The sequence below is a fragment of the Electrona antarctica genome, assembly GCF_951216825.1.
Source record: "Electrona antarctica genome assembly, chromosome: 8".
NCBI classification, from domain to species: Eukaryota; Metazoa; Chordata; class Actinopteri; order Myctophiformes; family Myctophidae; genus Electrona; species Electrona antarctica.
The window spans coordinates 32,508,248-32,532,257 of NC_136789.1; the positions used below are offsets into that span (position 1 = coordinate 32,508,248).

Consider the following 24,010-nt stretch of genomic DNA (forward strand, 5'->3'; position numbering starts at 1 on the left):
TATCTGCAGCCTACCAAACTGTAGATTCTATGTTGGTGTGTTGGTTATCTGCAGCCTACCAAACTTTAGATTCTATGTTGGTGTGTTGGTTATCTGCAGCCTACCAAGCTGTAGATTCTATGTTGGTGTGTTGGTTATCTGCAGCCTACCAAGCTGTAGATTCTATGTTGGTGTGTTGGTTATCTGTAGTCTACCAAGCTGTAGATTCTATGTTGGTGTGTTGGTTATCTGCAGCCTACCAAGCTGTAGATTCTATGTTGGTGTGTTGATTATCTGCAGCCTACCAAGCTGTAGATTCTATGTTGGTGTGTTGGTTATCTGCAGCCTACCAAGCTGTAGATTATATGTTGGTGTGTTGGTTATCTGCAGCCTACCAAGCTGTAGATTCTATGTTGGTGTGTTGGTTATCTGTAGTCTACCAAGCTGTAGATTCTATGTTGGTGTGTTGGTTATGTGCAGCCTACCAAGCTGTAGATTCTATGTTGGTGTGTTGGTTATCTGTAGTCTACCAAGCTGTAGATTCTATGTTGGTGTGTTGGTTATCTGTAGTCTACCAAGCTGTAGATTCTATGTTGGTGGGTTGGTTATCTGTAGTCTACCAAGCTGTAGATTCTATGATGGTGTGTTGGTTATCTGTAGTCTACCAAGCTGTAGATTCTATGTTGGTGTGTTGGTTATCTGCAGCCTACCAAGCTGTAGATTCTATGTTGGTGTGTTGGTTATCTGTAGTCTACCAAACTGTAGATTCTATGTTGGTGTGTTGGTTATCTGCAGCCTACCAAGCTGTAGATTCTATGTTGGTGTGTTGGTTATCTGTAGTCTACCAAACTGTAGATTCTATGTTGGTGTGTTGGTTATCTGCAGCCTACCAAGCTGTAGATTCTATGTTGGTGTGTTGGTTATCTGTAGTCTACCAAACTGTAGATTCTATGTTGGTGTGTTGGTTATCTGCAGCCTACCAAGCTGTAGATTATATGTTGGTGTGTTGGTTATCTGTAGCCTACCAAGCTGTAGATTCTATGTTGGTGTGTGTTGGTTAGGGGTGGGCGATATGGACAAAAGTATTATCACGATATTTTTCAAGCATTATCACGATACGATATATTATCACGATATTTTTTTGCGCGTTTTTTATGGTTATTTTTCAAGTTACTTAACAGTACAAGGTAACAAAAATTAAAGAAATACCATTTAGACTGTCTTCAAGCTGGTTTTATTCTGCAATGAATCAGAAAAATCCCAACAGGAATTTTGATAAGGCTCAGTGTTCAAGTACTGTAGGTACAGTAGGCCTAGCCTACAAAAAGTTAACATTGGTTTATTTTGTAAACACAACCAAGTAAAGTGCACTCTTAAAACAAAAAGAATAAAAAATATATATATTCAAGGCACAGTTTCACAGTAAAACAATTCTGTTTAGGTAGCACAGCAGCACTACTAGCAGTACTAGCAGTAATGTAACATTGTTAAGTAGTAAAATAAACATACATCAATGAGGAAAAGTCAGTGCCAAACTGTAGACTTTAGCATAACTGTCTGAACAGTTTCAAAAGGGAAATAATAAAATGAGCCAACTAAACTACAGAACCAACGAAGACAATGAACCAACAACCAAGTGCAATACTGTCTGAATTCTGACTAGAGTCACAGCCTTAGATTTTCACATCATTGTTACTTTTCTTTTTGTATGACATAACAGTCACAGATTTCCTACCAGGAAAATCAGTTGGTCAACTTTCTCTGGCTTGAGAGTTGAAAAGTCAGTGCCAAACTTGAAGTGCAATCAAATACTTTAGCATAACTGTCTGAATATGTTTCAAAAGGGAAAAACATAAATTCTTATTGAAAAAATAAAATGACCCAACTACAGAACCAACAGACAATGAATGAATGAACCAAGTGCAATACTGTCTGAATCCTGACTAGACCGATTTTCACATTCTCTGTTTTAATTTTTTTTATTTTCACTTTTTTTTGGAATGACATAACACAGTCACAGATTTTTTGCCAGGAAGATCAGTTGGTCAACTTTCTCTGGCTTGAGAGTTGCTCTTTGGCATGTGACAATATTGCCACCAGTGCTGAACACTCTCTCTGAGGGAGCACTTGTTGCTTGAATGCACAGATACTTTCTAGCTAGTTGGCTAACTCTTGGAAAGTTTCCCTCGTGCTGTTGCCACCATTCCAGAGGATCCTTGCCAAGGGGTGCAATTGGCCCTGCCAGGTAGGACTTAATTTCTCCCTCTATTGCTTCTTTTAGGGATGGAATAGGTGTGCCAGCTGCAGGTATTAGAGAATTCTTCAAAAAGCTGGCCAGTGATTTCTTAGCTTTCTTTTTGGGGAGGTGGGTTTCTTCCTGAGGCGTGCTCTGGGATGTGGAGGTAGAAGGCTGTTCTGCTGCTTCTTCAGGATGCTGTTCTTCTACAGGGACCCTCAGCAAGGACTCCAGCTCAGACACAGCTCTGGCTAGTATCTCCTCTGTCTTGTCACCGTCGATGTACTGTGTCTTGAACCTTGGATCAACAAGTGAGGCCATATCCAGCAGGTCTTGGGTTTTATCATCCTGATATTTGTCAGTGAGGTAATCGAGAACGGCGGTCTTCATTTGGGCTGAGAGCTCCGTGTCGTCGTCATTCGTTAGCAAGGTTTCTGTTTTGAACTTGTGAAGCACCGGCTTTACATAAGACACACTCACATAGTCTTCACCTAAAAAAGAAAAGAGAAAAAAAGACAGGTTATTTATTTTATGTATATTGAGTTGCACGCACGCACGCACGCACGCACGCACGCACGCACGCACGCACGCACGCACGCACACACACACACACACACACACACACACACACACCTGAGAGTGCATCTGTGAAGTCACGCAGTGGACCCAGGGCCTTCACGATAGACTCCATCACTTCCTTCTCGTTGTAGCCAGGGGCCAAATGCTTGGTCTTCCTGTCTGCCTTAAGGATCTGAGAAACGGCCCTTAGCTGTTCCATCACTCTCTCCACCATGGCGAGTTTGGATCCCCATCGAGTCGGTGAGTCGGTTTTCAGTTTGTTCTCCGGTAGACCCATCTCCACTTGAAGCCTAGCCAACTCCCTCTTCTTCTTCCAGCTGTAGCTGAATGCACTGACCGCTTTCTTGAGTATGGATACAGTTCGCTCAACACGCGGGTCTCTGGAACTTTGTTCTAAGAAATAGAAGATGAAGATTTATTAATCTGGTAACATCTGTCCTCTGCCAACTTGCACAATGCACATCAATGCAAAATAGGGTCTGGTGAGGTCTGCCCTAGTCTAGCTTGTAGATATAGTCCATTTACTTTACACCATTTATAATTATACTATATATGTTTGATTAGGGCTTCATTGGTTAATAAGATCACACTATACATTTTAATTAAACTATATTTTTATTTTTTCATGTTTTCTGTATAAAATAGCAGACCTACAAGCTCGTAGCGCCACTCGGTGGTGCGCTACGAGCTTGTAGATCTGCTATTTTATGGATATTTTATTGAAATGCATCAGCACACACACACACACACGACAGACGACACACACACACACACACACACGTGAGTCACGTGACACACACGTGACACACACACGTAGTCATTCAGATAAGGTCGGGAGGGACTCGGGATTTAATATTACTTTAATAAAATGAATATTAAATCCCGAGTCCCTCCCGACTTTATCTGAATGACGGTGGTAAAATTGTACACGTTTTTTTTTTTCACTCACCGATGGCGAGGTGAAGTCTGTGGCCAAAGCACTGCAGGCGAGTCCACGTGTTATTTTCCAAAGCTTTAACCATGTTGGAACCACTGTCTGTGGTCATGCAGGTCATGTTCTCCTCTTTCAGTCCCCAGCCATCAAGCAAGTCCCTCAGGCCAGTTGCGATCAGTTCCCCTGTGTGGTCTTGTGGGAAGTAAATGGTCTGGAGACATTCACAGTGCAGCTTCCACTTGTGAATGAAATGAATGGTCAGACTTAGATAGGGCTCTGAGGTGCGGCTAGACCATAAATCACTGGTTGTAGAGAAAAACTGAACGCTTTGAATCAGTTGTTGTAATTTCTCTCTGCATTGGATGTACATTTGTGGAATGGCTGTTTGAGAAAAATATTTGCGACCAGGCACCTCGTATCGCGGGTCGAGTGTTTTCAGCAGCCTCAAAAACCCCTCGTTTTCCACGGTCTTGAATGGGCGCATATCTTTGGCAATATAAAACGCCACTGCCTTCGTTATATCTTTGTGGCGTTTTCCTGTCTTTTCATAAGGCATGCGTGTATCAAATGACTGTTTTACGGTTACTTGCTTTGGTTTTGCTGCTGCTGCTTGTGCAGTTTTGCCAGACACACGCGGGGGACCTTGTTTCTGTAAAGTACTGGCATGTTCTTTCGGGTGCTTGCTTTTCAGGTGGTTTCGTAATGTCGACGTGTTGCCATCTGTTGTCTTCAACTTCTCTTGTCCGCAAAGTTTGCAAATAATGTTATTTTGCTCTTTGTCGGTTATCGAGAAACCAAAATAGTTACACATCACCGACGTGGAGTTCTTTTTGGGAACTAGAACACGTCGCCCTTCCTCGACTCGCTCGACATGATCTGCATCTGACTCTGTTTCGGTGTCCATTTCTGTTGTCTTTCTTTAGTTTACTACATGTGCTGTGAGCGCAATGCTGTTCCCCCCTCTGCCTAGAAGAAAGGGGGCGGGGACTTTGGGAGTGCTGAGAACTGAGAACAGATTTATAAGCAAACCATGCCATCCATCGGGGTGCAGTAGCAACGCGCTGTTAGCTTGTAGATCTTTTATTTTTTGTGAACGAAACCGTCGTACTGCAGAAGTAAAAATTACGGTATAGAACTGCATATATAGAGTGTGCATTCACTGTGTCTGATGCAGCACATTTATCGTGATGGAAACGATAACTCTAAAAAGCCATATCGTGGAGACGTTGTATCGTCCCGACGATATTTATCGCCATATCGAACACCCCTAGTGTTGGTTATCTGCAGCCTACCAAGCTGTAGATTCTATGTTGGTGTGTTCGGTTATCTGTAGCCTACCAAGCTGTAGATTCTATGTTGGTGTGTGTTGGTTATCTGCAGCCTACCAAGCTGTAGATTCTATGTTGGTGTGTTGGTTATCTGTAGCCTACCAAGCTGTAGATTCTATGTTGGTGTGTGTTGGTTATCTGCAGCCTACCAAGCTGTAGATTCTATGTTTGTGTGTGTTGGTTATCTGCAGCCTACCAAGCTGTAGATTCTATGTTGATGTGTTGGTTATCTGTAGCCTACCAAGCTGTAGATTCTATGTTGGTGTGTGTTGGTTATCTGCAGCCTACCAAGCTGTAGATTCTATGTTGGTGTGTTGGTTATCTGCAGCCTACCAAGCTGTAGATTCTATGTTGGTGTGTTGGTTATCTGCAGCCTACCAAGCTGTAGATTCTATGTTGGTGTGGTGGTTATCTGTAGTCTACCAAGCTGTAGATTCTATGTTGGTGTGGTGGTTATCTGTAGTCTACCAAGCTGTAGATTCTATGTTGGTGTGTTGGTTATCTGCAGCCAGGTTACCAAGCTGTAGATTCTATGTTGGTGTGGTGGTTATCTGTAGTCTACCAAGCTGTAGATTCTATGTTGGTGTTTTGGTTATCTGCAGCCTACCAAGCTGTAGATTATATGTTGGTGTGTTGGTTATCTGCAGCCTACCAAGCTTTAGATTCTATGTTGGTGTGTGTTGGTTATCTGCAGCCTACCAAGCTGTAGATTCTATGTTGGTGTGTGTTGGTTATCTGCAGCCTACCAAGCTGTAGATTCTATGTTTGTGTGTGTTGGTTATCTGCAGCCTACCAAGCTGTAGATTCTATGTTGGTGTGTTGGTTATCTGTAGCCTACCAAGCTGTAGATTCTATGTTGGTGTGTGTTGGTTATCTGCAGCCTACCAAGCTGTAGATTCTATGTTGGTGTGTTGGTTATCTGCAGCCTACCAAGCTGTAGATTCTATGTTGGTGTGTTGGTTATCTGCAGCCTACCAAGCTGTAGATTCTATGTTGGTGTGTTGGTTATCTGTAGTCTACCAAGCTGTAGATTCTATGTTGGTGTGTTGGTTATCTGCAGCCTACCAAGCTGTAGATTCTATGTTGGTGTGTTGGTTATCTGCAGCCTACCAAGCTGTAGATTCTATGTTGGTGTGTTGGTTATCTGTAGTCTACCAAGCTGGAGATTCTATGTTGGTGTGTTGGTTATCTGTAGTCTACCAAGCTGTAGATTCTATGTTGGTGGGTGGTTATCTGTAGTCTACCAAGCTGTAGATTCTATGTTGGTGTGGTGGTTATCTGTAGTCTACCAAGCTGTAGATTCTATGTTGGTGTGTTGGTTATCTGCAGCCAGGTTACCAAGCTGTAGATTCTATGTTGGTGTGGTGGTTATCTGTAGTCTACCAAGCTGTAGATTCTATGTTGGTGTGTTGGTTATCTGCAGCCTACCAAGCTGTAGATTCTATGTTGGTGTGTTGGTTATCTGCAGCCTACCAAGCTGTAGATTCTATGTTGGTGTGTGTTGGTTATCTGCAGCCTACCAAGCTGTAGATTCTATGTTTGTGTGTGTTGGTTATCTGCAGCCTACCAAGCTGTAGATTCTATGTTGGTGTGTTGGTTATCTGTAGCCTACCAAGCTGTAGATTCTATGTTGGTGTGTGTTGGTTATCTGCAGCCTACCAAGCTGTAGATTCTGAAGATTTATTTCTTGTATTGAAGATGTTTTTGTTTATCTGGCACAAAAGGGGGAAATAAAAACAACAAAAACTATAAAACATATATCGGTATATTGCTATTGGATAAATTGTTATTTTAAACATCGGTAGTGGCCACGAATTTCCATATCGGTGCATCCCTAGTAAATATTGAGTGTTTTTCAGTTGAACTAGTAAATACTAAATAGTGAGTGCTGTCTCTGTTGTTGAAGGTGCTGGAGCACATCCGCCTGCCTCTCATCAGCCCCTCTCACCTCCACACTGTGATGGAGTCTCTGGATGTGGTCAAAGAACACCAGGCCTGTCAGAGGTTCATCTCTGAGGCCAACACCTACCAGAGGCTCATCTCTGAGGCTGAGGAGCAGCGTCTGCAGTCCTATCGTAACACGGCACGCCCCCGTAGGACCACAGGTACCTACTGTAGTCCTATCGTAACACGGCACGCCCCCGTAGGACCACAGGTACCTACTGTAGTCCTATCGTAACACACCCTGTAGGACCACAGGTACCTACTGTAGTCCTATCGTAACACGCCCTGTAGGACCACAGGTACCTACTGTAGTCCTATCGTAACACGCCCTGTAGGACCACAGGTACCTACTGTAGTCCTATCGCAACACGCCCTGTAGGACCACAGGTACCTACTGTAGTCCTATCGTAACACGCCCTGTAGGACCACAGGTACCTACTGTAGTCCTATCGTAACACGCCCTGTAGGACCACAGGTACCTACTGTAGTCCTATCGCAACACACCCTGTAGGACCACAGGTACCTACTGTAGTCCTATCGTAACACGCCCTGTAGGACCACAGGTACCTACTGTAGTCCTATCGTAACACGCCCTGTAGGACCACAGGTACCTACTGTAGTCCTATCGTAACAGGTACCTACTGTAGTCCTATCGTAACAGGTACCTACTGTAGTCCTATCGTAACACGCCCTGTAGGACCACAGGTACCTACTGTAGTCCTATCGTAACACGCCCTGTAGGACCACAGGTACCTACTGTAGTCCTATCGTAACACGCCCTGTAGGACCACAGGTACCTACTGTAGTCCTATCGCAACACGCCCTGTAGGACCACAGGGTACCTACTGTAGTCCTATCGTAACACGCCCTGTAGGACCACAGGTACCTACTGTAGTCCTATCGTAACACACCCTGTAGGACCACAGGTACCTACTGTAGTCCTATCGTAACACGCCCTGTAGGACCACAGGTACCTACTGTAGTCCTATCGTAACACACCCTGTAGGACCACAGGTACCTACTGTAGTCCTATCGTAACTAGCCCTGTAGGACCACAGGTACCTACTGTAGTCCTATCGTAACACACCCTGTAGGACCACAGGTACCTACTGTCAAATAAATAATAAATAAATCTCCATGAATTCAAACCTTCATGGGGTGTGTAATTGATAGAAAATAAATCACTACTCCTTTTTAACCACATGCGCCACAGAGTGTCTGCTGGTCCTGTTATCAACTGATTTGCTGGTAAGGGCGTAATTTGACGTAAGTTGTGTGTTTTTAGTTTTAACAAAAGATGGCGCTCTTGGCTAACCTATGATCCACCGTTCGAGTCCCAGTGAAGCGAGGAACAAGGAAACCACATGGTCGCAAAGACTCGCCTCCCGTCCACTTGCTTGTCAGAGAACTTTCTAGAACGTGCATATCTCTCTTCCTGTATCGTTCCACTTTAGCGCCGACCACCATTGCATTTTCAATGGGCTCTAACTATTGAACAGAGACGGTTTCACAAGGTTTCACAACTTTTTTTATTGGCCTAAAATATTGTCTATATACATACATTCATGAATCCACTTGCTGACCGGCTGTGGGTATTGGGCTTTTTTTTATAGGGGTTTCTTGTGACCCTACCATTAACATCTTATGGCAGGCAAAAATGTCAAACTTTCCTTTTGCTTTAAGTAGCATGTGAAACTAGGGGGTTTTCATGATTCTGAATCCATTCCAAGCATTAGTTTTGCACAAAATATGCTCCTTGGGCTAAAAACAGCCATAGCCACTGCTGACCTCATCACACTTGTACTGATCTCATCACATTTGTCATGACTCCTATGGCCGTTTTTCTGTGCAAAACTAATGCTTGGAATGGATTCAGAATCATGAAAACCCCCTAGTTTGACATGTCACATGCTACTTAAAGCAAAAGGAAAGTTTGACATTTTTGCCTATAAAAACAATTGCCCAATACCTACAGCCAGTCAGCAAGTGGATTCATGAATGTATGTATATAGACAATATTTTAGGCCAATAAAAAAAGACTATATACCAAATTTCCCACCCGGCTGCCGGACTAAAGCATTTTTGTGAACGTGCAGCAAACGTCTCAGATTATCATAGTGGTCTACTTTTTATCTCTTTTTTTTGTGTGTGTTTTTTTGTGTTTTCTATCCCCACAAGTACGCAATTTTAAACAATCAGGCTTTCACATCATATAGGGGCCAGGCCCGGCGCCACGAGGAGTCAAAGGGGGTACTTGACCCCTCAACCCGACCTATTTGACCCCTCAAAAACATGTCAAAAACTATTTGACAAACAAAAACATGTATTGTACAGGCATGCAAGGACCATCTAACATGCGTCATGGCCATCTCCCATCTGGAAAGAACAGGAAGTATGACATTCCTGAGGCATAGGAATACACATGTTAATTCGGATCAACTGAATGTATGTGTCTGACATATGATTGTCTGCCATTGGGGGGGAGGGGTGCTATGATGCAGTGGATCAGAGCAAGTGGCAAAGTGGGCTGTGGACTATTGTGGACACGCTGAAGAATGTATTCTCTGAGCACAGACTCAGTTCACTTACTAGCCTTTTTTATGTCCAATATTTGCATTTCAGTTCATAATCATAAAGTTAACATAACATAAATGTATTTGAAATTAAATAAAAAATATTACTTTTCCGGATTCCAATTAAAAAATAGGTGAAAATAATTCAGGATTCCAATTAAAAAAATAGCAAAAAAGCAGATCTACAAGCTCAAAATGCAACGCACTGCGACTTTTGACTATATGCATTGTGGCCCTCTGGAGTGAGTTTGAAAGTGGCCATCATCAAAGTTGCCCACCCCTGCCCTATCCAATGTTGTTTTGTAGCCTACTGTGATGTTGGCAAATGGCAATAATAGCACAGTAAAGATGATAATAATCTAATGTGATGTGTGTAGTTCTTTATAGATCTAGCCTCTTCATTTTTATCTCAGTGCACCAGATTGAAGCATTTTCATCGCAAATAAAAAAAAAAAAAATCTGGAGCCAAGGGGGGCAAGCCCCCCCGGACCACCCTGGCGGGGCAGTGCTATCATTCCAATATTGCATATGACCAGCTGAGTCATAGAACTGACACTGCCTGCTTGATTTAGCAACACAATATAATTTTTTTCAAATCATTTTTTTTTGGTCCCCTCAAAAATCTCAATTGACACCTCAGTAATTTCATCCTGGAGCCGGGCCTGATAGGGGCTTTTATGGCAATTGCTCTCAGGAACAGCTCAACTGATTTGGTCATATGCGTGATGTCATCACCCTACTTTGTATAATTCCTCCTCTTCAGTCTTTAGTTCCAAATTTGCATTTCCACTTTGTTTACAATGTCTGCCATTGTTGATTTTCCAAGCTGGCATGGAATGGAAACAAGCCTGGGTTTATCTATCTATCCGTATTATAATGGCTCGAATATTAAATAATTTACATATCACCACCAGGACAATGTGGTACTGCAGCTAAAACTACTTCAAAGTCCAGATAGAAATGACAAGGACTGGTTATATCAGAGTGGTGATTGAGGCTCAAACCATTACAATTTAGGCATTTAGCAGACGCTCTTAATCCAGAGCGACTTACATTAAGCAATAACAAAAAGCAAGGCATACATCACATAAAAGTAGTTATCATGAAACATGCGTAAGCTAAGAACGTAACAGTGGAATATCTATGTAATGAAACTATATATATACTATACATATTATACTATATTATACTATACATATGTACTATAAAGTGCTATGACTACATGAAATGCAATTCTACTGCTGTCTACGTAACATGCTATAAGTCTGTATAAAATGCTATCTAAGTCTACATGAAGTGCTATCTAGAAATAAGTTTGGGGGTAATAGACAATATGATATTGAATATTACAAACCGTTTTAAAATACATGTTATTTCTGCTTTAATATTCTGTGACTACATAATTACATACACCCTAGCACCCCTATTATGTGAACATTTGATGAAAATAGCAGATCTACACGCTCGTAGCTCTTGTAAGTGTATGAATAAATATGTTTTCTCTTTGATCTCTTAAATCTCCTCTGGCTTCCCTCCTTCTCCCCTGTTTGTTGAAGTGATTGTGATGATGGGGTATGATGGCACAGTTCACAGCTTCGATCCCAAGACACAACAGTCGAAGAGGCTGACACGTCTGCCCTCTGATGAAAGAGGCAAACCCTGTGTCGTTGTATCAGGTGAGGAATACCACCACATCAGAGTCAACTGGAGTACAGGTCAATCAACTTAGGACCTGTAATTGAGGGGCCAAGCTCCCCACTTAGACACGAAGCCCACAACCATTGGCCAAAGGGTGGCACTGCAGCGATCAATTGAAAATGCAAACTTTGAACAGGCATAGCGCATGAACTGTTTGACCGCCAGCAATACAACTGTCTCCTCATGAGGAACAAATGGTGTATTGGTATCTATCTTCTCCCGGGATTTTTGATCGAATTGCACAAAATAGGGGCACGGTGGCGCCCCCTAGGGGGCACGGTGGCACAGTCGGTAGTGCTGTCGCCTCACAGCTAGAAGGTCCTGGGTTCGATTCCCGCTCGGGACGCTGTGGGTGCTGGCGGCGTGTTTCCTCCTCCGCGTCATCAGTGCCCATACCCGAGGCGGGGTTGGCGAAAGGGCCTTTCTGTGTGGAGTTTGCATGTTCTCCCCGTGTCCCCTATAGGGTAGGTACCCTCACAAAAACATGCAGTAATCCTGGTCTCTAAACTGCCTCCCCCTGGCCAGCCGGGGCGCCTGATGGAGGGGAAAGGAACTGGTTGGAATAACGTGTTCCTTCCACGCGCTACGTCCAACCAGGGAAACGCCCCCCTGTCAGGTGTAAAGGAGCAACTTGGACACTCAGGCATGAAGGAAGCATGAGTTCAAGTCCGTTGCTCTCCCCATATATGGGGACTAGGTTGGCGGAGGGTGTGTAGAGCCCAGGATCACATTAGATAATTGACAGGGGTGAAAAATGGGTTACAAAATCGTGGGATAAAAAATAAAAAAAATCACAAAACTTTCTAATAAATGAAAATGTTGGGCTTTTGCTCCATATGTGGACACTGGCCAGGGGCCCTGTCCAGAGCCCGGGCAGAGGCCTTTTGTGGCGGTTCAACCGCGGGTCCGACCAACTCGACACCGGGCACTGCACTCCCTGTGGGGGTGCGGAACGCGAATTTGAAGTAGGTGGGGCGAACGGTTCCAGAGTTACGTGGATTACGGACGTACAGACGTACAGAGACTTGGTGCATGTATAGTTAGATTAGATGGGCCATTATCTGAAATCCCCACATTTGTCATTTTAACAGGACCTCGCCTGCACTGGACCTATTTAAATGTTTCTGTTGATTCGTTGGCTTGATAAGTGAACCATCACAATAACATAGAAGTAACAGTGAAAACCTACCTGTACCTTTTGGGACTGTCCTGTATGGTATGTGGTGACGTCACATTTGTTATTTCTTTAACAATAACTCATTTGAATTATTCTCTTTCTAAACCCATAGGCTCTGTTATCTATGTGGCTGGAGGAGAATTGTCTGATGGTACAGTCAGCAAGAAGTTGTGGTGCTATGACCTTCACCGTGACACATGGTTGGAGAGGGCTTCCATGAATGAGGAACACTGGCATTGTAGTAAGGCTGTTACACTATCTATGACATTCTATTTTTGTTTAGGAATAACCACTGTGGGTAGCCGAGGTTACCCAGTTGAGGTCATCAGTTCTAATTCGGGCTAGGGTTGGGATTCGTTAGTATTTTAACGGTTCCGGTTCCTAATATCATTTTTCCCCCTTTTTTTTCCTGACATACATTATGTTTATATTATAACTAACCTAACCAAGTACATAAACACAAATTAAATTATTGTAATTGCACTTTACAATTATGAGGTGGCACTATTATTTAAACTTCACCACCACCACCAGCTAGCCACCACAACAATTTAATTGTTGCAAGTTGTACTGTATATTGCAATTTGCATTGCAATTGCAATTACATTGCAATAATGATATTGTAATGTTCAGATGAATTTAATATGAAGGACCCCAGTTACCCTAATGGAAACAAGCCTTAGTGCTTTCTTGGGTATAAAATCCTCTTAGCAGACCTTAGCCTACAGAACTGTAGGCTACGTTCCTGTGCTTTTTTCTGTAAACTGTTTATAAAGTAATCAATCTATGGAGGTATATATGCACCTAAAGGCTGGGCTCTCAACAGTCGTGCGATTAATTTAGAGCCAATTAAAAAGCAGTTGAGCACTTTGCGTGCACAGCATCAGAGTAATTTCCCTCTCTGTTAACCACACTTTGGAGATCTCTTCGACATACTGTCCCGCTCGCTCCGGTGACCGGTCGCTTAATGCACAGAACAGTGGGTGTATCCTCCCCGACCCCACTCACTCACTCACTCACTCACTCACTCACTCACTCATGTAGGTGGGGTGACGTCACCCCAGTAACTTGGCTCTGCTTGCATGCATGCACAGACACAGCGGAATGTTATTCCTAAATTTATTGCTAAATGACGGCTGATGAGAACCGTTTGGGGAACCGTTAATAAAAAAACGATGGAACCGGCTCCCAATCCGCAATGTCGGAACCGGGTCTGAAACGGACCCGGTTCCGAATCTCATCCCTAATTCGGGCTGCAGCTTCTTGATTATTCACTTAATTGAAAACGTTATCATTAGACCTAGAATAGAAGTACGGATAGTTATAGCCCTAGTTCTAATGACCAGGTTTTTTTCCCTTGCACACAACCTCACGTAGATCTGGTGCTGCTGGATGGCTGTCTGTTTGTACTGGGTAGCCTGTTGGTGGATGCTATCGGCTCAGTGGAATGCTACGACCCAAACTCCAACACCTGGGAGCTCAGGTGTATCAACATGCCAGACAATGGTTTTATCAGTTCAGTGGTGGCTCTAGATGGACTGATCTATGTTTTTGGTATGAAACAGGTTCATGCACCTGCAGGTTCAACCTGCCACTACAAATGCAAAACATATTGGTTAACTGAAATAACCTTTTAATATTATTACATATTAATTCATCCTTCCTCTGGTGTGTGCATGTGCGTGCGTGTGTGTGTGTGCGTGTACGTTTGTGCGTGTGTGTGTGTGTGTGTGCGCACGTGCGTGTGTGTGTTCTCTCTCTCTCCTGGGCCTTAGGCACTCACGGAGTATCCACATACAACCCTATATCTGGTGATTGGACAGAAGTCGATCCTATGCGGAATGGTCGTTTTAATATATCTGCTTGCACGCTCAATGGAAAGATCTACGCTATAGGTATGATTTCTGTTCTTAATAGACATGACGAATAACAATATTCAATACCATCGCAGGAAGAAAAACAAACACTGCATATGCAGTTTAGGCCAGGGGTTCTCAACGTTTTGGGCTGGGGGACCCCCAGAAATACTTTTGCCATGTCTCGCTCAGTGTGTGTGTGTGTGTGTGTGTGTGTGTGTGTGTGTGTGTGTGTGTGTGTGTGTGTGTGTGTGTGTGTGTGTGTGTGTGTGTGTGTGTGTGTGTGTATACACATATATACTGTATATATAGTGGGGGGCTCTTGACGCATCAGGTGAATGATATGTGAACAGTGGTAAGGTTTCTCTTGACTCATCAGGTGAATGATATGTGAACAGCAGTAAGGTTTCTCTTACAACCTTTTTATTCGGTGTCGGTCCAAGGCAGCGAGGCGTCCCCGCTGTCTCTCTCTCTAGGCAGGGGGACTGGGCGAGAGTGGCGTCCTCCTCCGTCCTCCACCTCGCCTCTCCGTATTTTTAAAAAATCGTGAAAATGTGGCACAAATCCACGTAGTGGATAGTCTTTCAGAGCGAACGTTTTTAACTCAAATCTTTGCTCATGCCTAAATGGGTTATACTAGCTGCCTGATGCCGCACGGCTGGCGCTGATTGCCCGCGGCATCATTTCCGCCTGTCCTAGTATGAAGTTTGGCACATACACCTGGCCTATCAGCCGCCCGAGAGGGCGTCTCACACCTGGCCTATCAGCCGCCAGAGAGGGCGTCTCACGTTCTTGCGTGCGTTGCGACAGACGGCGTGGCTGGTCACCATGGCAACGCACTCACTATAGAGAGTATGCGCATGCTTAAAGTGAATGGCACATCGAGTGGCAAAGCAACAGGCAAAGTGAGTTTAACATCGTTTAATGTTGTTTAATGCAATCAGATATGACTTTTCTGTGTGGATGTCTGGGCTGTCAAGGCCAGAAAGTAGTTTTTTGCCACTCAGTAGGCGTTCCTGCATAACTTCCTGGTTTGATGATGATGTCACGCGCATACCCTCTATAACGGGGGTTTCTTACTGAGATCCCACAATAATAATATATATTACTGTATATACATATATATGTCACCTGTCAATTCCTCTTATCTATAGGCGGTCAGATCGTAGACGAGGAGTTTGGGGAGTATGCGGAGGTGGACGTGGCAGAGGTGGAATGCTTCAACCCTCAGACCGACCGGTGGACCATGTGTGCCCCCATGCAAAATACATGCTGCTTCTCTCGCGTGGCTGTGGTGGACGGAATGATCTACATACTAGGAACAGGAGGCAGACGCAGGTGAGAGGCTGCTGCTCCATGGAATGATCTACGTACTAGGAACAGGAGGCAGACGCAGTTAAGAGGCTGCTGCTCCATGGAATGATCTACGTACTAGGAACAGGAGGCAGACGCAGGTGAGAGGCTGCTGCTCCATGGGAGCTTGAGAAAAGGTGGATTCATCATGTCCACCCCAGACATTTCTCTCATGGCCATGTGGTGTAATGGTGATTTGTTTTCCCCCGGTATTTTAATGACGTCATGTGCATGTGCCTACATAGCCGATATGTGCGAACAGAACAGCTGATAGCCTAAGCCTTTTTGTTTAGTGTATGAGAGTTTTTGACACACAAACACAAAAGTAGACTTAAAGATGGAGTGCCGTGGTTTCCCCCCCCCCCAATCTTAGAGTATATATGAATGGAGACGGCACCGGATTTCTCCTCCCATCCACTTGCATTAAGTTGCTCAAAAGCGCATGAGGCGATTTCACTCAGGAACAGAGTGCATTCTGGGATGGCCTTGGACCCATATCGTGAACGCGCTGGCCGTTGACTATCATTGCACGCGGTCACGTGCGTTCACGTATGAAACAGCGTTCACGTGTCATCATGAACGTGCGCAATGATAGTCAACGGACCAGCGCGTTCACGATTTGGGTCCAAACTGCAATACCAAATTCGGCCACTATGTCCATTTCGCCTCAGGGTTTCCTCCGGGTGCCGTCTCTATTCATATATACTCTAAGTCCCTAATACATGATCATCAGGTATTATGATTATACAAGGAGGAAGATTTCTCGTCCACAGCTGTTGTTGTATGATAATGTGGGAGGGGTTAGGGTTATGATGTCACTCAAATGGTGCTATTGCGATTGGGCTTGACTCAAAGGCTTTCAGCTTTCAGGAAGAAACCAAAAATACACAGGGAAGACATATTTGAATATTATAACCACACCTGGGGGTCTATTAGAGCAGAGGTTCCCAACCACCGGTATGCGGACCGGTGCCGGTCCGCGGGACACGTGCCACTGGTACGCGGACCGGTGCCGGTCCGCGGGACACGTGCCACTGGTACGCGGACCGGTGCCGGTCCGCGGGACACGTGCCACTGGTACGCGGACCGGTGCCGGTCCGCGGGACACGTGCCACTGGTACGCGGACCGGTGCCGGTCCGCGGGACACGTGCCACTGGTACGCGGACCGGTGCCGGTCCGCGGGACACGTGCCACTGGTACGCGGACCGGTGCCGGTCCGCGGGACACGTGCCACTGGTACGCGGACCGGTGCCGGTCCGCGGGACACGTGCCACTGGTACGCGGACCGGTGCCGGTCCGCGGGACACGTGCCACTGGTACGCGGACCGGTGCCGGTCCGCGGGACACGTGCCACTGGTACGCGGACCGGTGCCGGTCCGAGGGACACGTGCCACTGGTACGCGGACCGGTGCCGGTCCGCGGGACACGTGCCACTGGTACGCCAGAGTTTTCCCGTCGTATAAAAATCCATTTGAAAACACTGAGAAAAGAGAGAGGACAAACACCAGACCTGATGGGCGTTGCGTGTAGAGCGCGATGCTCAATCCCCCATCGGAATGCAAATGCTTGCCTTTCAGGCTTCCTTTGTATCCTACTCGTCTCTTTGAAAACGCTTCTGATTGTAGGGCGGGGGGCGGGGGGACGACGGGACGAAGACGACACACCAAACGGCGGTGAAAAGTTGACTCGTCCGTTCACTGACTGTGATTTATAAACGGCTTCGAGTCAGTCAGTGTTACTTCCATGTTGCGTAGCACTGTCCAATCCTTGGAGTCAGTGTTACTTCCATGTTGCGTAGCACTGTCCAATCCTTGGAGTCAGTGTTACTTCCATGTTGCGTAGCACTGTCCAATCCTTGGAGTCAGTGTTACTTCCATGTTGCGTAGCACTGTCCAATCCTTGGAGTCAGTGTTCCTTCCATGTTGCGTAGCACTGTCCAATCCTTGGAGTCAGTGTTACTTCCATGTTGCGTAGCACTGTCCAATCCTTGGAGTCAGTGTTACTTCCATGTTGCGTAGCACTGTCCAATCCTTGGAGTCGGTGTTACTTCCATGTTGCGTAGCACTGTCCAATCCTTGGAGTCGGTGTTACTTCCATGTTGCGTAGCACTGTCCAATCCTTGGAGTCGGTGTTACTTCCATGTTGCGTAGCACTGTCCAATCCTTGGAGTCAGTGTTACTTCCATGTTGCGTAGCACTGTCCAATCCTTGGAGTCAGTGTTACTTCCATGTTGCGTAGCACTGTCCAATCCTTGGAGTCAGTGTTACTTCCATGTTGCGTAGCACTGTCCAATCCTTGGAGTCAGTGTTACTTCCATGTTGCGTAGCACTGTCCAATCCTTGGAGTCAGTGTTACTTCCATGTTGCGTAGCACTGTCCAATCCTTGGAGTCAGTGTTACTTCCATGTTGCGTAGCACTGTCCAATCCTTGGAGTCAGTGTTACTTCCATGTTGCGTAGCACTGTCCAATCCTTGGAGTCGGTGTTACTTCCATGTTGCGTAGCACTGTCCAATCCTTGGAGTCGGTGTTACTTCCATGTTGCGTAGCACTGTCCAATCCTTGGAGTCGGTGTTACTTCCATGTTGCGTAGCACTGTCCAATCCTTGGAGTCAGTGTTACTTCCATGTTGCGTAGCACTGTCCAATCCTTGGTATCTTTACCGTTCATGTATGCTCTGCGGGCAGCAGCAGCTGTAGGCTATTTTGTCACGATCGCGCTAATAAAACCAAATGCTACACAGTGACGGTACAGGATTATTATTTCATGTCAAAACGAAAAGATGATGTTATCCAGGTAAAGTAGTGGCCTAATGCCTAATGTGTCACTCTGCATGTTTAACTAAGTTTTCCACATGTCCAAAGCAATTTATGAAAAAGACATAAGCCTAACCCTTTTCTTTTTTTAAATCATACTATCATTGTTGATAATGATATAATGCCATTTAGGCAGTGTTGGGCATCGTTACTTTAGAAAGTAACGTCGTTAGGTTACTGGATTACTGCCCATACAAATAATCCCTTACCGTTACAAATTACCTTCTGAGAAAAGTAAAAGGTTAGATTATTTTCCGTTATTTTCCGTTACCCGACAATTAAAACCCATTTTTGAATGCTTGCGCAAGTTGGTTACATTGTATTAGGCTACTGCCTACCGTCATTGCGCCGCATTACCACGGCCCGGTTAAAAACGAGAATGATACACACCATGAACTGACCATAGACAATATCCCCTTTACAGCTCTCTCTTTATTAATGAATATAATTTGCCACAATCGGCACGTAGGACTGGACAGAAAGAGAGTGCAGAGAGTACACTACAATATGCCATACTAGGCTGTTGCGCTGCGCTCTGATGCCCTCTCCACGCCGCGCGCCGTGGCGCATGAACAATAACAACAATCCACGTGGACCCACGACGACCCACGTATGAATTAGATAGTTTATAAGCAATGGCACGGCGGCCATCCTTGCAGGCAGTGACAGTAACAGAATGAGAATCCTGTAGGCAGTAACCTGTTCATTTTGGGGGGGGGGCAACAACAACAGCCTGTTGTTGATGATGAATGATACTATGAAACTTAACAATTCATTAACTAGTACTCACCTAATGTGACGCCGCCACGGAGGATATACCATGTTAAACGTAATTCCAAAGTGTTTAGCCTACATTGTTTAAGTCATAGACGCATGCGGTTTTCATGAACTTTGGCTAAAAGCATGTTGTTGTTATTATTATTCCACTACCACCCGGCACTTCTAGTCGACTAGACTGTCATGGCAGCTGGCTACAACCGAAACAACTTCCTCTTCAAAATAAAAGCTACTTGTAACAATACTTTTATTTCTTAAGTGAACTACAGGATGTAGTAGACGCAGGATGTATAGTACATGGTATAGTTGGCTTGGAAGGATAACTCACACAGAAGGCAGGAGAAATAGACTCCGCAGGCAGTCGGGGCTTTATTATTTTTTAAATCTTGCCAACAAAATGAACAGGGACACATTATAGTAACGGGATTACTTTTTTGGAAATGTAACTAGGTAACTAACTACTAAATTGCAAAACTAAGTAGTTACTTTATTCCGTTACCAATGAAAGTAGTCCGTTACATAACGCCGTTATTAATAGCGCCGTTACACCCAACACTGCATTTAGGTCAATGCTGTATAACAATAATAGGCCTATAGCAGCGGGTAGCCTATTTAAGGGACAGTCAACTGTCTTCCATGAGAACATTAGGTTCCCCCCCCCCCCCCCCCGCCAGGTGCGTGAACATTTTATGAACTGTCAGCCGGTCCGTGACAATATAAAGGTTGGGAACCCCTGTATTAGATTCATGTTAACTCCATAGACACATGCAAAACAGAAAAAGTACAAAAAAAGACGGCACTCCATCTTTAAAATAATCAGACAAACTTCATTGCTGCGCATGAGAACGTGTTAATGTTAAGCATGTTGTTTTGCAAAGTAGTAGCCATTTGATCTTGGCACGGTACTTTACACGGCGTGAAAATAGGTGTCCGCGCCCACCGCCAGTAAACCTAGACCACTGGGTCCTTCGTGCGTCTTGGAAAGTCTGGTGACCCGAGGTTAGGTGCGTCTTCTGAGTCTATAGGGGACGCGTTCTAGCGTGCACGCATGTGCACCGTTCCGTACCTGCGCGTGTGCACGTCACATGTTTTTGGGTACCACGGCGTGGTACTGCGTTCTACGAGCATGACACCACTGCTCATGGCTATTGGTCTCTCCAGGGACCAGTGTTGATTTTGTCGACTGATACTATGACGAAAAATTTACCTTTTTTCACCACAGAAAACTTAAAATGAAAACTAAGCTATGATAACTAGAACTAAGACTAAATATATTGAGAATTTCGTCAACAAATAAAAACTAGACTAAAATGTTAGGAAGGGACTAGTGGACGAGAGATCCAGCATAGGTCATTTTACACTTGGTTGCATGCTGAAAATAGCAGATCTACAGGCTCACGTGTCGCACTGCGACGCATTGTGAGCTTGTAGATCTGCTATTTTCAGCAAGTGTAAAATCAGCCATTACGATGGCATCAAGGCCCGCCAAAATACATTTTAGTCGACTAAATCACCTGTAGATTTAGTCGACTAAAATCTTAAGATATTTAGTCGACTAAAACTAGACTGACACTAAAACTAGACTGACACTAAAATATTCCAGGTGACTAAAATGTGACTAAAACTAAATGAAACCTATTCAAAAGACTATGACTAAAACTAAAATCTAAGTTTGCTGTCAAAATCAACACTGCACTGCATGCTGATGGCTATTGGTCTTTCCAGGGACATCGAGAGGTACTGCGCAGAGACGGACACGTGGGAAACTGTCGGCAGGATGCCCGCTGATATCAACAGTTACACTCTAGTGTGTGGCACCGTCAGGCTGCCCTAAATTCAAGGGGGCCAAACCTGCCTGTGCAACCACCATGCTTCAGTAGGTGTCTGTACCCTCGACAGAGGACATTATAATAACCACCATGCTTCAGTAGGTGTCTGTACCCTCGACAAAGGACATATTATAATAACCACCATGCTTCAGTAGGTGTCTGTACCCTCGACAGAGGACATTATAATAACCACCATGCTTCAGTAGGTGTCTGTACCCTCGACAGAGGACATTATAATAACCACCATGCTTCAGTAGGTGTCTGTACCCTCGACAGAGGACATTATAATAACCACCATGCTTCAGTAGGTGTCTGTACCCTCGACAGAGGACATATTATAATAACCACCATGCTTCAGTAGGTGTCTGTACCCTCGACAGAGGACATATTATAATAACCACCATGCTTCAGTAGGTGTCTGTACCCTCGACAGAGGACATTATAATAACCACCATGCTTCAGTAGGTGTCTGTACCCTCGACAGAGGACATATTATAATAACCACCATGCTTCAGTAGGTGTCTGTACCCTCGACAGAGGACATATTATAATAACCACCATGCTTCAGTAGGTGTCTGTACCCTCGACAGAGGACATATTATAATAACCACCATGCTTCAGTAGGTGTCTGTACCCTCGACAGAGGACATATTATAATAACCACCATGCTTCAGTAGGTGTCTGTACCCTCGACAGAGGACATATTATAATAACCACCATGCTTCAGTAGGTGTCTGTACCCTCGACAGAGGACATATTATAATAACCACCATGCTTCAGTAGGTGTCTGTACCCTCGACAGAGGACATATTATAATAACCACCATGCTTCAGTAGGTGTCTGTACCCTCGACAGAGGACATATTATAATAACCACCATGCTTCAGTAGGTGTCTGTACCCTCGACAGAGGACATATTATAATAACCACCATGCTTCAGTAGGTGTCTGTACCCTCGACAGAGGACATATTATAATAACCACCATGCTTCAGTAGGTGTCTGTACCCTCGACAGAGGACATATTATAATAACCACCATGCTTCAGTAGGTGTCTGTACCCTCGACAGAGGACATATTATAATAACCACCATGCTTCAGTAGGTGTCTGTACCCTCGACAGAGGACATTATAATAACCACCATGCTTCAGTAGGTGTCTGTACCCTCGACAGAGGACATATTATAATAACCACCATGCTTCAGTAGGTGTCTGTACCCTCGACAGAGGACATATTATAATAACCACCATGCTTCAGTAGGTGTCTGTACCCTCGACAGAGGACATATTATAATAACCACCATGCTTCAGTAGGTGTCTGTACCCTCGACAGAGGACATATTATAATAACCACCATGCTTCAGTAGGTGTCTGTACCCTCGACAGAGGACATATTATAATAACCACCATGCTTCAGTAGGTGTCTGTACCCTCGACAGAGGACATATTATAATAACCACCATGCTTCAGTAGGTGTCTGTACCCTCGACAGAGGACATATTATAATAACCACCATGCTTCAGTAGGTGTCTGTACCCTCGACAGAGGACATTATAATAACCACCATGCTTCAGTAGGTGTCTGTACCCTCGACAGAGGACATTATAATAACCACCATGCTTCAGTAGGTGTCTGTACCCTCGACAGAGGACATTATAATAACCACCATGCTTCAGTAGGTGTCTGTACCCTCGACAGAGGACATTATAATAACCACCATGCTTCAGTAGGTGTCTGTACCCTCGACAGAGGACATTATAATAACCACCATGCTTCAGTAGGTGTCTGTACCCTCGACAGAGGACATATTATAATAACCACCATGCTTCAGTAGGTGTCTGTACCCTCGACAGAGGACATTATAATAACCACCATGCTTCAGTAGGTGTCTGTACCCTCGACAGAGGACATTATAATAACCACCATGCTTCAGTAGGTGTCTGTACCCTCGACAGAGGACATTATAATAACCACCATGCTTCAGTAGGTGTCTGTACCCTCGACAGAGGACATATTAATGTTCTTACTGTTTGTTACTTTTTACTTAACTCTGTCACTTTCATGTCTCCCTGTCTCTGTTCAGTGACATGGGTCTCCCTGTCTCTGTTGGGTCTCCCTGTCTCTGTTCAGTGACATGGGTCTCCCTGTCTCTGTTCAGTGACATGGGTCTCCCTGTCTCTGTTGGGTCTCCCTGTCTCTGTTCAGTGACATGGGTCTCCCTGTCTCTGTTCAGTGACATGGGTCTCCCTGTCTCTGTTGGGTCTCCCTGTCTCTGTTCAGTGACATGGGTCTCTCTGTTCAGAGACATGGGTCTCCCTGTCTCTGTTCAGTGACATGGGTCTCCCTGTCTCTGTTCAGTGACATGGGTCTCCCTGTCTCTGAACAGAAAATACATTTTCAGGTAGGTGACAACATTTCAACCAATCAGCAGAGAGTAGCCATTTATCAGCTTCTTTTTTTTTTTTATAGTGTTCCAGTTCCATTTTTGCCTGCTCATTTCTTTGTGTCATCACTTACAATTCCACTTGTTTAATCTGTATCCTGATGCGTTCTCTATCCTGATTGGATAAAATTGATATCCCGACCTGAAAATGCATTTTCTTCTGTTCAACCCATTCTGGGCGGGAACCCCTTTTGGTGTTAGCATTATGTTATGCTTTAGCTATTGAAAAATAGCAGATCTACAAGCTCATAGCGCGCCACCAACGACCTACGTTGGTGGCGTAGGTGGCGACCTACGTTGGTGGCTAAAAATAGCAGACCTTGTAGGTCTGCTATTTTTGAAAAATCGAAGAACGACTGACATAGAAACATAGCTTTTTCAGAAAACTGTCACTGTGCTTGCGTGCGTGCGTGTGTGCGTGCGTGCGTCACCTGCTTTCACCCACAGCCAAATAGGAGGAAGCTCAAAAGACATTTTTAGAATCTGATCTCAG

The 24,010-nt window shown here is 44.7% G+C and overlaps 1 protein-coding gene across 1 annotated transcript in view; it reads left to right on the forward strand.

Moving 5' to 3' along the window:
- The window catches only part of LOC306927617 (kelch-like protein 23), a 42,106-nt gene that overhangs the window by 15,230 nt on the left and 2,866 nt on the right, over nucleotides 1-24,010 (forward strand). The window contains exons 6-12 of the mRNA XM_079507418.1: nucleotides 6,963-7,161; nucleotides 11,130-11,249; nucleotides 12,561-12,689; nucleotides 13,826-14,002; nucleotides 14,224-14,343; nucleotides 15,459-15,642; nucleotides 20,974-21,124. Of these exons, the coding sequence (XP_079363544.1) occupies nucleotides 6,963-7,161; nucleotides 11,130-11,249; nucleotides 12,561-12,689; nucleotides 13,826-14,002; nucleotides 14,224-14,343; nucleotides 15,459-15,642; nucleotides 20,974-21,082 (1,038 nt within the window). The 3' untranslated portion in view covers nucleotides 21,083-21,124. The remainder of the gene's footprint in view (nucleotides 1-6,962; nucleotides 7,162-11,129; nucleotides 11,250-12,560; nucleotides 12,690-13,825; nucleotides 14,003-14,223; nucleotides 14,344-15,458; nucleotides 15,643-20,973; nucleotides 21,125-24,010) is intronic.